The 14532-nt window shown below is 36.6% G+C and overlaps 1 protein-coding gene across 3 annotated transcripts in view; it reads left to right on the top strand.

Moving 5' to 3' along the window:
• The window catches only part of LOC145787768 (WD repeat-containing protein 3-like), a 168818-nt gene that overhangs the window by 88480 nt on the left and 65806 nt on the right, over window positions 1-14532 (top strand). For 2 of the 3 annotated variants that reach the window (XM_082599590.1, XM_082599587.1), the window contains exons 12-13: window positions 4565-4715; window positions 13847-13994. In XM_082599590.1, coding sequence (XP_082455716.1) covers window positions 4565-4715; window positions 13847-13994 — 299 coding nt within the window. Of the gene's footprint in view, window positions 1-4564; window positions 4716-13519; window positions 13529-13846; window positions 13995-14532 lie in introns of all 3 variants that reach the window. The other variant, XM_082599589.1, reaches the window with a different exon arrangement.

Raw genomic sequence — 14532 nt, 5'->3', positions numbered from 1 at the left:
ATCAAGTAATGAATAATGTAACTACGTTTGATGCTTTATTGAGGAAAAAACATGTTTTCGTTTATTAACCGATTGCATACACTCCTCAAATCGCTTTATATCAGACATGATGTCATCTGATTGTTTTTGTCGTTCTGAATACTTTCAATTCTTCCAACGCTCATTGTATGTAAATTTGTAAGAGTAGATAGCCTATTTAGTGAGCTTTTAAACCGACGGCATCCAAGGTGGCTCTCTGTGATCTTTGTGCATTTTCAGTTTGTGTATTACAGTATTTCGTTGTTTTGTTTTCGATGTGGACAGCTTTGTCTGACGTAAATAAATAATATGTGACAGTGTCAGTGACAAAGACCGTGTGCTTTTCACGCTTTCCCACAAAACAAGGTGCTGAGAAGAAAATGGTCGAAGTTTTCTTCAAGTGTTCGAAAGTAGGATGGGCCATACAAAACTAGTCGTATATGTTCTCTTCACTTCACTGAAGATGATTTTGTTAATACCACTCAAGTAAAAATGGGCTTGAGCAAACTTTACATTTTGAAGAAATCTGCCATAGGCTACCATCTATAAAAGCAAAGATGCAACCAGTTGCTGATGATGATTTCAGCACTTCTAAACAACAACGTTTACAAAAACGTACCCTTGTACAGGTAAACTAGGCTTTTACATGTATAGACTCTGCTATGTACGTACTGAGGGCACATCATGAGAGAGAGAGAGAACTTTTATTTATTTTTGAATAGTGATGATGAATTAAATATGAATGATGATTCGTACAATTTCTTCATTTTTCACTTCAAGTATATTTTAGGTTTTGTAGGAACGTATCCAGTACAGTTTTATTAAACTGTAAAAAACAACAGATCTTTGAAAAAAGCAACCGCTTGTACCAACTCCGACTAAACTGTGATCCAGCAATTACATCTAGGAAACGTATGTTTCATCCGTCGCTAAGAACGCCGACTTACAATGACGTAATACCACCAAAGTCGTCCCAGAGCAGTGAAATATGGAGTTTCGCCTGTGGTGGCGCTGCGGAGCAGTCATTTGATTAAATTACGCCCTAACCAGTCGAGCTACGAGGTTACGATTAAAAAGTTCGCTAAGTGTAATTCTGCGCTAGGAAATGGTTTAAAAAGTTACTATACTTGGATCCAACCTGTCAGGGGCACATTAATGACATGAAATTACCAATTTTGTAAAAGGGTTTATTTTTCGTACTTCAAGGTTAAGTTAGACCAAGATGAAAGTTGGGCACCTCATAAAGTATGCAGAAGCTGCGTGAAGAGTTTGAGACGTTGGTTTCAGGGCAAAGATAGACATCTGAAGTTTGGTATACCGGTACCAATGATCTTGCGAGGACAAAAAATCATCTCGATGATTGCTACTTTTGTGATGTCAGTGTGAAAGGTTACAACAAGAGGAACATGCACAAGCTGCAATATCCAAATCTTGCCTCTGCTTTGCGTCCTTTTGCACACAGTGAGGAAATACCTGTGCCTACCTTTACTGATCTGTCTGAAAATAGTGATGAAGAGCTTAGGTTATCTTCTGATTCTCCACAAACTGATAAAGAAGTTTTAGCTCCTTATCTGAGCAGCCCTCATTGTTCAATCAGTTGGAACTGAACGATTTAATTCGTGACTTAAATCTTTCCAAACAGGCCTCAGAACTGCTAACTTCACGGCTCTAGGAAAAAAACCTTCTGCAGCCTGGATGTACTGTCACATTTTATCGGAATCGAGAAACTTTTTTCTTCTAAAAGAGCTTTGGTTTATTGCCATGATATCAAAGGTCTTCTTTTGCAATTAGGAATAGCCAAATATCAACCACATGAGTGGAGACTATTTATTGACAGCTCAAAACGAAGCCTGAAGTGCGTGTTACCTCACAATGGAAATAAATATGCATCGATTCCAGTAGGACATTCTGTGACACTCAAAGAGACGTATGAAAGCATTAAGGATGTACTATTGTACTGGAAACACTGAAGTACAGTGATCATGGCTGGGGATTATAAAAATGATAAACTTTCTGTGAGGACAGCAAGGTGATTACACCAAATACCCTTTGTTTTCTCTGCTACTGGGATAGCAGAGCCAAAGATGAGCATTGGATAAAAGATTAGTGGCCAGAAAGTGCAGTTTAACACCTGGAGAAAAAAATATCATTCATAACCCGTTAGTGGATACCAAGAAGATCACCCTGCCGCCACTTCACATCAAACTTGGGGCAATGAAACAGTATGTTAAAGCCCTTGATCGCAATGGAGATTGCTTTAAGTACATCTGCCCAGCCTTCCCAAGTATTAAGGAAGAAAAGAAAAAGGCTGGAGTTTTTAATGGCCCACAAATAAGGCAGCTGCTCAGAGATTCAAACTTTGCGGCATCAATGAACAAAGTTGAAGTATGGGCCTCCCCTGGAATGCTATTTCTTTGGTTGTTAGTAGCTTCTTTAGCAACAGAAAGGCAGAAAACTATCAAGACCATATAAAAGAAATGTTGTCCAGCATGCAAGAAATGAAATGCAATATGAGCATAAAGCTACATTTTCTGAAAAATCATTACCCACAAACGACGGCCACTAAAAGGAGTTCTTAGAGATTGTGGCATTTCTGTATCTTTACATTGATTGTTCAACGGTTAATAGTGATGTTTTTCAAATGATTTCGAGGCTCTGTGTTCGTGTTTTGCTTTGATTAAACGTTCCAGCAGTTCGATTAGAACAACCTCTACATTTCAAGGCGGTTTCTGATTTGCAGTATTATTTTATAATGAACATATATATTATCTCAATAACGTGATGTGCTAGAAACAAAATAACACCAGATTCGGATTCAGCGCCCCCAAAGTTAAGTAAAAAAAGACCCAAACAGAATCTGCGCAAAAACCGTGTTGACCAGTGGATCGATTGATTTTAAACCATTTACAACCTGCATTTGAAAATACACTTCTATCAACACAATCTGGATTTCGATTAACCTGCAGCTGCATTGAACAATTTCACCTTTCATAAAGAATACAAGAAAATTAGGGTCCATATTGAGTTTGGCTCCGTATTTATTTATAATAGTAGCAGATTATTACATACTGAAAGGATCTTAGAGTGTAACAAATTGTTTTCAAATAAGCAAAAACTCCTTCATATTTGATGTGGCATTTGCTGATGATGTTGCCCTGCTAGATGAAAATATCAAAAGTGCCCAAAGTTACGTTGAAAGACTAGCCTACAGGAGTTAGCTGAAGAGGTTTGATTTGTAATTAATGTGAAGAAAAGAAAATATTTGACTATTAATATTCCCACAGGACACTTATTTCAAATCAATGAATTAAACATACAACGCACAATCACACGTATCAGTCTAAATATCTTGGATCACAAATTGGAAGACCTGGCTCAAATATCTGAGATCGACGACACAAAGCAAATGCAGTAGCAGCAAATTTTTACAACATATAAAGCAGTATGTTTCTCGGCAGCCGATTTGTAGCAAGAATTGACAGCGATAGACACCGTGTTTCGCCCATGAGGCTGGGCAACTGCTCGCTGTACTAGTGAGTGCTCAGCCTTGTGCTGATAGCCGGGAAGAACGCCCTCTTTCTTCCCAATATAAAGCAGTACTTGTCATCAACTTAAAACTGAAGCTATACCAAACACTTGTACTTCCCGTTTTTCTTATGTTTGTGAAATATGGAAACCAACAATAAAACTTCAAAATACCATTAAAACATTTTACACACAATCATTAAAAATAATTTTCACAATTTCATGGACTACTCTGCTACTCTGAAACTACTCTGCTTCAACAAATCAGCAAATGTCAACTTCTCTGGTTGGGACATAGATTACGACATCTAATAAACTCAGTTTACAATGAACCTCTCCTTTTATCAAAACTGATCGAAGGCAAACGAAATTAAAGAAGACCAGTAGAAACATGCAAAGGCTTCGATCTCTTACAAAGCACACTAGCACAGCCTGGAAAAGCTGCGACAGTTGGCTGAAAATCGCCAATTCTTGAGATTTTTGTTGACGCTACTGGTGTGAAATAAATTATTATTCAATTGATTGAATTTCGCTTTTAGCAGCATGATCGTTGTTTACTTCACAGTGTAGATTTTAACGATCTGTTGCTGCGAGTTTGCTGCAACAATAGCCTGATGCTGCGAGTTCGCTGTGGCAATAGCAAATTGCACTAGCTTTCGGAAGACAGTTCCCTAGTCATGTGCTATGACTGACTATTATGTTGAATTTATGTACCTTGCTTTCTTTCCCCTTAGGTCTTCTTTTTGTGTTGTGTTCATCCTCATGCTTCGTTAATCAGCGCTTCTCGTTTTGGTCTCTATATCTTGGTTGTACGCTTCTGTAATAAAACAGAACTTCAGTATGACTCGTTGGATGACTTTAAAAGCACAACAATTACCCATAACTCTTTTTGCTTCAAAGAAGCCTTGTCTTCATCCCGAAACATCAGGGTTGACCAATTGTTTGCAGCGACTCCTTTATCTGTTGTCAGTTTTACTGACACCTCCTCAATTTTAACAAAAATCTATAAATTTTTCTCCAGGGTCTGTGCTGGAAAGAATCGATGCCCACATGGGAGGGCTGTCATGCCTGGTCATGTACCCCAACCAATCTGGCTTGGCATCTGGTGGTCTTGATAAGGTGGTCAAGTTCTGGGATTTCGATCTTGTTTCTGATAGTGAGTCGCCAGCAAGGTGAGAAGCTTTCTACTTTGTTAATGAACGTTATTGTCAATTACATTTGAGGATTTATCATGATGATTCAGTCGGCAGCTCTCTACTTTTAACTTATTATTTGTTGAATTTGTAATTTGCTTTTGTTCCAAAAACACAGTGTTATTTGTCTTTTTGAAGGCACCGCTGGTCACATTGTTTGATCCAGGCACAGCAGCCAGTAGATTGTTGATTTATGTGAGGTTCACACATTTATTCTGGGGTTGGTGTTTAGACATTAACAAGTGATGTCATGTGCAGTGTGAAAGTCTGAGCCATACACACACAAGATAGAAAGTCGGAAATCTTAAAAGTTGGTGTTGTAGATAGCTACAGCATGTTGGAAGTAAGGATGCTGAGATTCTAAACGTTGAAGTCTTTGCAATTAAGAGTATTACCATTTGGTTGTGGAGGTGGCAATCAGTTGATTTAGCTTGGAAATGGAAAATGATACTGTGTAGTGTGACTGTGTACAGTAACATCTCAGTTAAGTTCGCACTCGTTTAAGTTCGCATCCCAATTAAGTATGCAAAAAAATATCATAAAATCTAGGTTCACCTTTTTCAGCAATTTATTGATTAATAATATGTGTAATTAATCAAACATGTCTATCGGAGGGAAAGTATATCGGAGCTGTGTGCGGCCTGCAATGCTATATGGTAGCGAGACATGGATATTGAGAGAGAGTGAACTGGCAATCCTGAGAAGAACGGAAAGGTCAATGGTGAGAGCAATGTGTGGGGTGAAAACGAGAAGGGAAAAAAGGACTGAAGAATTGTTGGATATGCTAGAGATGAGAGAGACCATAGACCAACTGGCAAGGGCAAATGGAGTAAGATGGTATGGACATGTGATAAGGAGGGAGGAAGGAAGTTTTCTTAGAAAGGCACTAGATCTAAAGGTGGATGGGAAGAGGAAACGCGGTCGTCCAAGAAGAACGTGGAAACAACAAGTGAAGAATGAATTTAAAAAAGTCGGACTGAAGGAGAAAGATGCAAGGGACAGAGTGAAATGGAGAAAAAGGATTAAAACAATTGCTGCACGGAAACAATCGGCCACCCCCACTAGTGGGGAACAAACCGACGATGGATTATGATGATGATGGTGTCAATAGAAGTTAATCATGTCATCAAACTAAGAGTTAAATAAGCAACATTGCAGTGCTAAAATTCACGATTTGAACATATCTTGGACGGGTATTGGGTAGTCAATGGTCATTTATTTTTGTTTGGATGCGAATCAAAACGTATATACATAAAAAAAAAAAACAGAAGCGTGCACTGTGCAATGAGAGAGTGCCAAAGACCGTGGCCCAAAAATGGCGTAGGGAGTCGTCAAGTCTGCATTCTCATTTAAACAGTTATACGAAAGCAAGTATTGCGTATTTAAATAGCAAAATGACACAATAAAGACGAAGAAAGGTAAAACAGAAAAAAAGAATACAGATGCAAAAAATGCAAAAAAGAAATCACAATGAGATTGGAGATAAAGTTAGGTAGTGGATGTTGCTTCTAAAGCTCTTGATTGTTGAAGAACTATTTTTTTCAAGTTTTACTGAACAATTTTTGGCCGTCTTTCATCTGTTTTTTTTTCTTCATATTTTGAAGTAAATTGTCCTAGACCTTGATTCCCATGCATTTTGAACTTTTTTTAAATAATTTGCCTGTTGATTATAAACCGAATTGGAGCTTGAGCTTTGAGTGTTATACGAATCTATAGATGATACATGTGTAAAGAAAATTTTGAAATTTTCTGGTAATTGGTTATTATAAAATTTGAACATAATTTTGCTTATTTCTAGTTTATAAATGAAATTTACTTTAGTATAGTACCACCATAGGATGATCAGCTGATACATCCTATACTCTCTTTTGCATTGAGATTCCAAAACCACCTGCCTAAGTTTTTACTAAAAGTGTTTGAAGGAACCTTTCAGTTCGTTATAATCATCTCCTGTTTAAGTTTGCACATCTGGAATTATTGTTTGTTGCTTGCATTATTTCCAACATCTCATTGACATCATCCAAGACTTCTACCGAGTACTCTTCGTTGTTTTTATTATCATGCACAAACTTTTCTATAGTGCTTTTATCAATCTAAAACAACTTTGGATATAAATATTTAAATATTATAACACTCAGATGCTGAGAAGTGGCTTGGAGCTAGAGATGTAAAGAAACGTTTTTTTTTTGTTTTAAAAAAAACGAGCTCGTTTTTTTGTTTTTTATTGTTTTTTTTTTGTTTTTTATTCGTTTTTTTTTTTACCTATTTTGACATTAAATGTCACAATATGTAGCAATTAGGGTAAATTCATTGCAATAACACAACAGTTTATTTATCTGAGGACTCTGATCTTGCATAACTACTTCGTAGCAGACAATTAGACTCTTACTGCATTAGATTTTTGTTAGTTTCATTAAATTTGTTCTTGTTCCCAAATAAAATAAGTTTTCATCTTTGATGTTTGTTTTGTATCTTTCTGCTGCATTGCGGGTATATGGGTAAAACTTTATACTTGTCAGGAAAAGTATTATGAAGCATTTATTCACTATGTGAACACTGAGCAGTGCTGAAAAACTCCACTTTTAAGGGAAAATTTCTTCATTCAGGGTTGGTAGTTACTAGCAATAGTCAACATGGGTGGTGGGCATTTGAAAGGAACATTAACCTAAACCTTTTCTGACAAATGCACTTACTTCTGACAGCTAAAAATATCAGTGATAAGATCTCTTACATTATGTCACAAATGCTCTGCAAGAAGCATCAATGACAAAGTGTCTAAGATCTTACAACACACGAAAGGAATACTTCTGTTTCAACATTTATAAAGCATATACATCGTTGCTAAGCTATCAGTTACAAAACATGTTTAAACAAGCTTTTGGCAATAGCTTGCATTAGTAAATTACCACAAACAAGGTAAGGTGTGTTCTGAATACTGCCATCCAGTGGTGTAGCCAAGGGTTTTTTGGGGGTTTCAACCCCCCTTTGGCATGCGTGTGACTTCACGATATTGAGAATGATGCTTTCAGTCTCTTTATGTCTCTAAAACAAAGTTTGCCTAATTTTAAACGAAACTGCATTAAAAGAGCGAGTTTTGCCGAAACGGTCCCCCAAATTTCTCCAGCGGTTTCCCAAAGTTTGGACTTGCAACTACAGTAGAAAAGTAATGGTTGTTTCTCGCTATGTCTTGTCGATAATACGAATATAGCCTACGATCAATAGTTTACGTCTGGAAAAAAGAATAAGTGGAGGTACAGCTAACAGCTAAATCAAAGAGTTATTCACAAAAGAAGTGCACCTTCGATACTCGTCAATGTTAATTTCTGATTTATGGTGCATAATGACCGGTTTTTACGTGTGGAAACATAACAAGCAGAAGCCAACAAGCACAGTTTGTTTGATTGTTTTGTTGCATGAGATAGAATTTTTCAAATAGAACCTGAAAAATTTGTTCTGTGATTGTGCACTGCCAGTAGCCTAATAAATAATTCGTTTAAGCAAATATGGCTATATTTTGGTATTTAAATGAAACTCTTGCGGTCTCTTAAAACTACTTAGCAGTAATTGAGGCCCACAGCCAAGAAACCGACCTTTTTCCCACGCTTTCTAGCGCTTCTCTCACGTTACCTGGAAGTGGCAAACTCGTCTACGCCACCTAGTGATATGACGTCACTTGTAGTCGAACTTAGTGGAGACTAAACTAGACGAGATATGCTTGGTTGCTAGTGAATGCGCAAATGTATAAGGCATCTATAATGAAAACGCATCTTTCAGCCATCATATTATACAAATTTAGTTGTTGATGCCTGTGTGCCAGGGGTGGTCTACGATGCCCATCGCCGAGGGCTAGTTTCTTAGATTGGAACAGGCAAACTTGGTTATATCGAAAAGATTTTGTATTGTACAATAATGAGCTGATAACGCTTCAACATTCATTGGGTTGTTTTGCTTCAGCTCTTGGAACTTTGCTAACATTAACATGTTCGTATGTTCTACTTCTATCTAAGATATACAATATAAAGTTTATATTTACCTTTCGTAGTTACTAAATGTACTAGATCGGCTATCCAGTAGCCTATGTAAAAATGATTTTGTCTGGTGATTGAAACTTTTTGCATGTTACCATGTTTTGTATAATCACACAAAAAGCGTTTATTTTGATCATAATATCAAGTCATGTTGTTCCTATATTTTTAGTTTATAATTTACCTTTCATTAAAATCACCATTTATTGCCTCTTACTGTTTCCTGTGAGGTAGGCCAGGGGTATGCAACCTTTATTACACGAGGGCCAGATATAAATAACTGGGTGAAACCGCGGCCACACGTTTATTTAACATATGATTTCTAGTAGTTGCAGGCACAAAAAAGTAGTTTTTTTGTTATTCATGTTATTCTTATGGCATTATTAGGGGACCTTATCTCTTTGCAGAAATAATATGTTAAGATGCATAAATTTCTGAAGAAAACTGCTATTCAAATTTATTGTCACACCGTTTTTAAACGAGTTCAGTGAGAAGTTTGCAGCTGGCTTTTTTTCCCGACAACCTTTTCCAAATTTACTTTAATGGAAGTGCTCGTAATTCGAAGTATATTTTCCAGGTAGGTTATTTGTCTGTCAGAACCGATCGATAGGGAGATTTCATGACGCCCATGTTAGAAAAAAAAATTGTTCGCACAAATACGTTAGCCAAAAAGTGCCATTTTTGAAGCAATGGATTTTTTCAAGTGTGGAAAGTCATCTTGGTTGAGATGTTTTCAGTAAAAATCGCCAAGATTCATTTCTAAGTACTTTGCTTTCAAATCCGTTTTCTCTTGAAGATCAATCAGTTCAAGTTGGATATCAACTGGTGCTTTGTCAATGTCTGTGTCAAATGGCAAAGAGAATATACCAAACAAATATTCATGAGATTTGAAGTCCTTGAAACGAGCCAAAAATTCATACAACAATTTTTCAAATTTAGTGTTCTTCTCAGGATGCATTCCATAGTCTCTCAAAGTTAGAAAATAAAAAAGATTTCCTATCTGTGTGTGAGCTTTCCAAAGTCGTAATTTGTTCATAAAGCCTTTTATGTGACTATACATTTTTACGTTCCAAATAATTAAACACAATGGATTAGCGGTGGCCGGTGGGAGATTTCTAAAATGGTTAAGAGAAGGTGCGAAATCTATAATGATCCACTCCACAATTAATTGTTCACACGTACCAGACTAAACTAAATTATAAACACGTTTCGCGGGCCGCACACAATTTAAAATTGGCACATTCTTGCGGACCGCACACCCCTGATGTAGGCCTATACCATCTTGATAAGCATTCAGACACATAACAGACGGATATAGTGATATTGCCAGGTATCATCTCAGAAAATGCTTAATATAACAAAAACGGTCAGACCAGTGCAAGTAAGAAGTTTATTATTGAAATCTACGTAAAACTTCTGTCTAGAAACACTTGTCAAACCTTACTGGCTCAGACAGTCAAATAAATCGACCTGGCTCCTGGTCTACAGGGCGAATACAACGAAAGAATTTGCAAAACCGATAGTCGCTGCGAGGTCTGACTACAAGTGACGTCATAATCCGCGTGTTGCGCAATGCAATCCACCATGGCAGAAACGTGGCCAAAAATACAAGCGCGTGGAAAATCATAGTTTTGATAATTTTTATTGAGATAAATATAGCCTTAAAATGTAAGGGCAAAGTTGGTATTTATAGATTGAAACATGCTCTTTCAGATAAAGTGCAGTCAAAGTTATCGTGCAGTTGCACTTTAAAGCTTCCATAATCTTAGTCTGTAATTCAGATGTGCCTTGAGAGTTGAATTTGTCACACATTAAAAATTTGTCCAAAAGATTAAAAATATCTTTGCATTTTGCTGTATCAGATACTTCTTGTGTTGTGTGAATTGTGTATGAGAATTGTGTGTGGGACATATACAAGTAATTGGCAGCAGCTAATGACGTTGGTCAATTCGTCAACCTGAATGGCGAATCCAAACTTAGAGGCTCAATGTCAGCTGACATTTTTTTTATTCGGCGCTTTACAGTGTCATTGGAAAGAGACACAGTATCCAATTTTGCCACATCTTTTCTCCAATCAGGCGCAAGACAAGTACTTTTGCTGCTGGTAGGATTAGCGTTTCAGCAATGGTATGAGCCTTCATGTTTTGGACCACGAAAAGGGAAACTTCATAGGATGCTTTGAAAATCCCTGCCATCTTTTAGTAGTTCTGCCCTGTCTGGTCTAAGTGCTGTTTTTTTACGTTCTCACCAAATAGCTCTCATTTCTATCCTTCTTTTCTGGGTGGTTTGACTCAAGATGACGTTTAAGCAGACTTGGCTTCATAGGCCCATTCGAAAAAGTTTTCATGCAGACTACGCAAGTACGCATTGCGGCAGATATTCTCCTCGGTGCTCAATACAAATAAAGCCATATTTTATATATTCAGGATTATGCTTTCGCTTTGACATTTTGAATAAACTTGGCTAATACTATTCTAAAAGTCTAAATAAAATTTAGATTAAAATATTTAAGATACTGATCTACCCTCATTTATGCTACACTGGTGACTTTTTGGTTACCTTCTTGCCTCACTTAAATACCAAAAGCAAATAAAAACAAATCTGCTATTTATATTTATATTTTCACATCTTTCCAAACAAAGCGGAATATTTTGCATCCCCAAATGTTTCATTTTCTCAGTTTCTGTATATTAGCCATTTAGCCTACTGAAATAATTTACTTTTGTATCTCACCAGCTTCAACTTTTGCCATAAAGCGTGATACTGTAGGGCAAAGTCAGGTTAGTTGATACAATTTTCACATTTAGTGAGATTTTACTAAAACTGTTGGATATAGAAACACCATTTATGGTGCTAAAGAAACTTCGTTTGTTGGGCTAACTTTCCCCCAAGTTTAGTCTGTTTGATGTCATTGGTTATCAGTTCAGACTCATTCAAACATACATCTCCGGTTTGAGGTTAGTTGATACATGGAACTTCTAGTTGATACGATCAAAATACGCCTCAATTATACTGACAATATAATATACTTTATAGGCTACTTTTGAAATTTATACTCAAACTACTGTAGTGTAGATAGTAGAACCATATTGCCAAGTCAGGGTTAACCAAAATCCATGACAGTGCTGCAGTCTTATAGTGTTATCTAGTGTAAAATGTGATAAAGATATTTTACATCCGGATGTTCTTTTTAACGCCAACCTGTTATACAGGTTTGAAAATTGACATAATTGTCAATTCTTATGACAGCCAGGGTTTATGTACAACGTACAGTAAGAGAGTCTTCAGTTGATCTGTAGCATCCAGTGACGTAGCCAGGGGGGGGGGGGGGGGTTGGGGGGTTAAAACCCCTTTTGGCACTCGTGTGACGTCACGATATTGAGAATGATGCTTTCAGTCTCTAAAACAAAGTTTGCCTAAGTTTAAACGAAACTGCATCAAAAGAGTGAGTTTTGCCAATACCAAACATTTAAATATCTCAGCCAGGAATTAACAAGAAAAGATAGAGACAGCTTTATTACCAAAAAATGCCCAAGAAAACATGATCTTATCCTTTTGCTATGCCACCGGACAGCACCATTTTACAGGAATATTTATACCCACATCTTTGTTGAAAATGCTCTCAAAATGCACAAAATTCAAAGTAATTTTTTCAAATTTTCTAGGTGAGGCCTCTCAGACCCCCCGCCGCTGGGTGTCGCCTTTGGCGAAGACGCTTCGCCAGCCGGTCGTCAAAACCCCCTTTTTTCTAAATTCCTAGCTACGCCACTGCATCGATCAGTTTTTCTTTTATAAAACTGGGGCATGTTGTCATCATCATAATCCATCGTCGGTTTGTTCCCCACTAGTGAGGGTGGCCGATTGTTTCTGCGCAGCAATTGAGCCTTATTAATTCTGGCCTTAAAGAGGCCTTATTAATTCTGGCCTCAAAGAGGCTTTATTAATTCTGTGATATTGTCAAGTTCACAGGTGCTGCAGCTTCATTTACACACAGCTCAAAAGTTCAACAACTAATTCTAAACCAATTTACAGAGTTTCACATGTAGGCTTATTTTACCTGAAAATATGGTTGAAATATTGCAGGTTACTGTCTGTCGCCAATAAGTTAATCTTTCACCGTTTTTCAAACACTCAAGAAGTAACTGAATTGTAAATTTGAAAAAATTTACAAAAAAACTCAATTTTTGAACATTTTGCATTATTTTACAAACTTGAAATTGGATAACAGCGAAATCATCATGTCACCACTCAATCATTATTCTTCACCAGTTGGTGGTGGTATTTGTACAAAATCCGTTTTCTGGAATCCGTTTTTAGTGGTGTATCAACTAACCTTCTGTATCAATTAACCTGCCCTTGCCCTATGTCCCTTTTTCAACTTTGCAAGATACCTTGGTCAAGTTTTGTGTCTCATTGTTGTTTTGCTATGATGTCATAAGAGCAATTCCTATCATTAATGACGCATAAAATATTTAACTATACAATCATCACTCACGATGAATGTATTGTATAGTTTACTACAATAGAAAAAATTTGCTTAATGTATTGTTAAAACTGTAATTTTGCTTGAAAACAAACTACGTACCACCTAAAATAACTTCGCATACCACAGGTTGAAACAAAAAGTATAAAGGGATACAGTATTTTAGGTTTTTATGTAGAAATCTTAGCAACATAGCACATGAAAGCAATTTATTGAAATTATGTCCTGTAGGCAATACTAGTAGATATAGTAGTAGATAGTAGATAAGGAAGCAGATATACTACGTTTCGCAAATTACTTTTAAGCACAGTTACCATAGCTTACTGTCCATATTTCTCAAATGTGCCGTTGTTTTGAAGGTCAGTGTTTTAAAAAACTTTGTTGCATTTAATTCTACAAATTGATAAATAGCCTTTCAACTAAGTGGTACTATGAATCATTGCTTGTTGTAAAAGATCTTTGTGTGAATTAAATTGTTTTTTTTTACTATGTGCCTCTTTGTACAGTTCTAAACTGGCTAGCATCGATATATACCCTCTGTAGTTTGCTTACCCAGGAGTTTTTAATGGACAACATCTTTGATTGTTAACTTTGTTTTACAGCCATGGAAAACGGTTGACTTTAAGTCAAACTCGATGTCTGGAGTTGGATGATCAAATCCTTGCCATTGCATTATCTTCGGATGAAAGATTGGTGGCTGTCTCTTTGCTAGATTGTTCAGTGAAAGTGTTTTATGTGGACACTTTAAAGGTGATGTATTATGGATATTACAAATTGATGGTTTGGGTGTTGCAAGTTCAAGATTGACAGCTTTACATTCTGTTGGTTTTTGATTTTCTTCATTGAATTCAATTCACTGTAGTGCTTAGGAAGAATACGGAACTGACACCATCAATAGTGACCCAGCTATTATAATATTTTGTTATATTATTACATTAATATTGTTGCTTTTATTCATGACCTGGACCCCTGAAAGACACTCACACCTGCACACGTTTGAAAACAAGTATAAGAGCGCTGTGGGTTTCAGCTGTTTTGGTATTTAGAATTTAAACATGTGATAGTGCACAAATTTATTCAGATTTAATAAAATCAAGTTTCACTTCACAATTGTGTTAGTTAGTTCACAGTAGGGACAGTAGAATACTGGGACAAATCGCTTTACTGGTTTTTCTTTCAATTTAGACAGCTGGAAAGTTTTTGCAAAAAGAAGAAATCAGCAAAACATACAGAAAACTACAAAACAATTTCTTTGCTTTTACATCAATACATTCTCATCAAATAAATT

This window comes from Aplidium turbinatum, chromosome 18 (assembly GCF_918807975.1).
Source record: "Aplidium turbinatum chromosome 18, kaAplTurb1.1, whole genome shotgun sequence".
Classification (NCBI taxonomy): domain Eukaryota; kingdom Metazoa; phylum Chordata; class Ascidiacea; order Aplousobranchia; family Polyclinidae; genus Aplidium; species Aplidium turbinatum.
The sequence above is the reverse complement of the archived record's forward strand: the minus strand, read 5'-3'. Positions and strand labels throughout refer to the sequence as shown.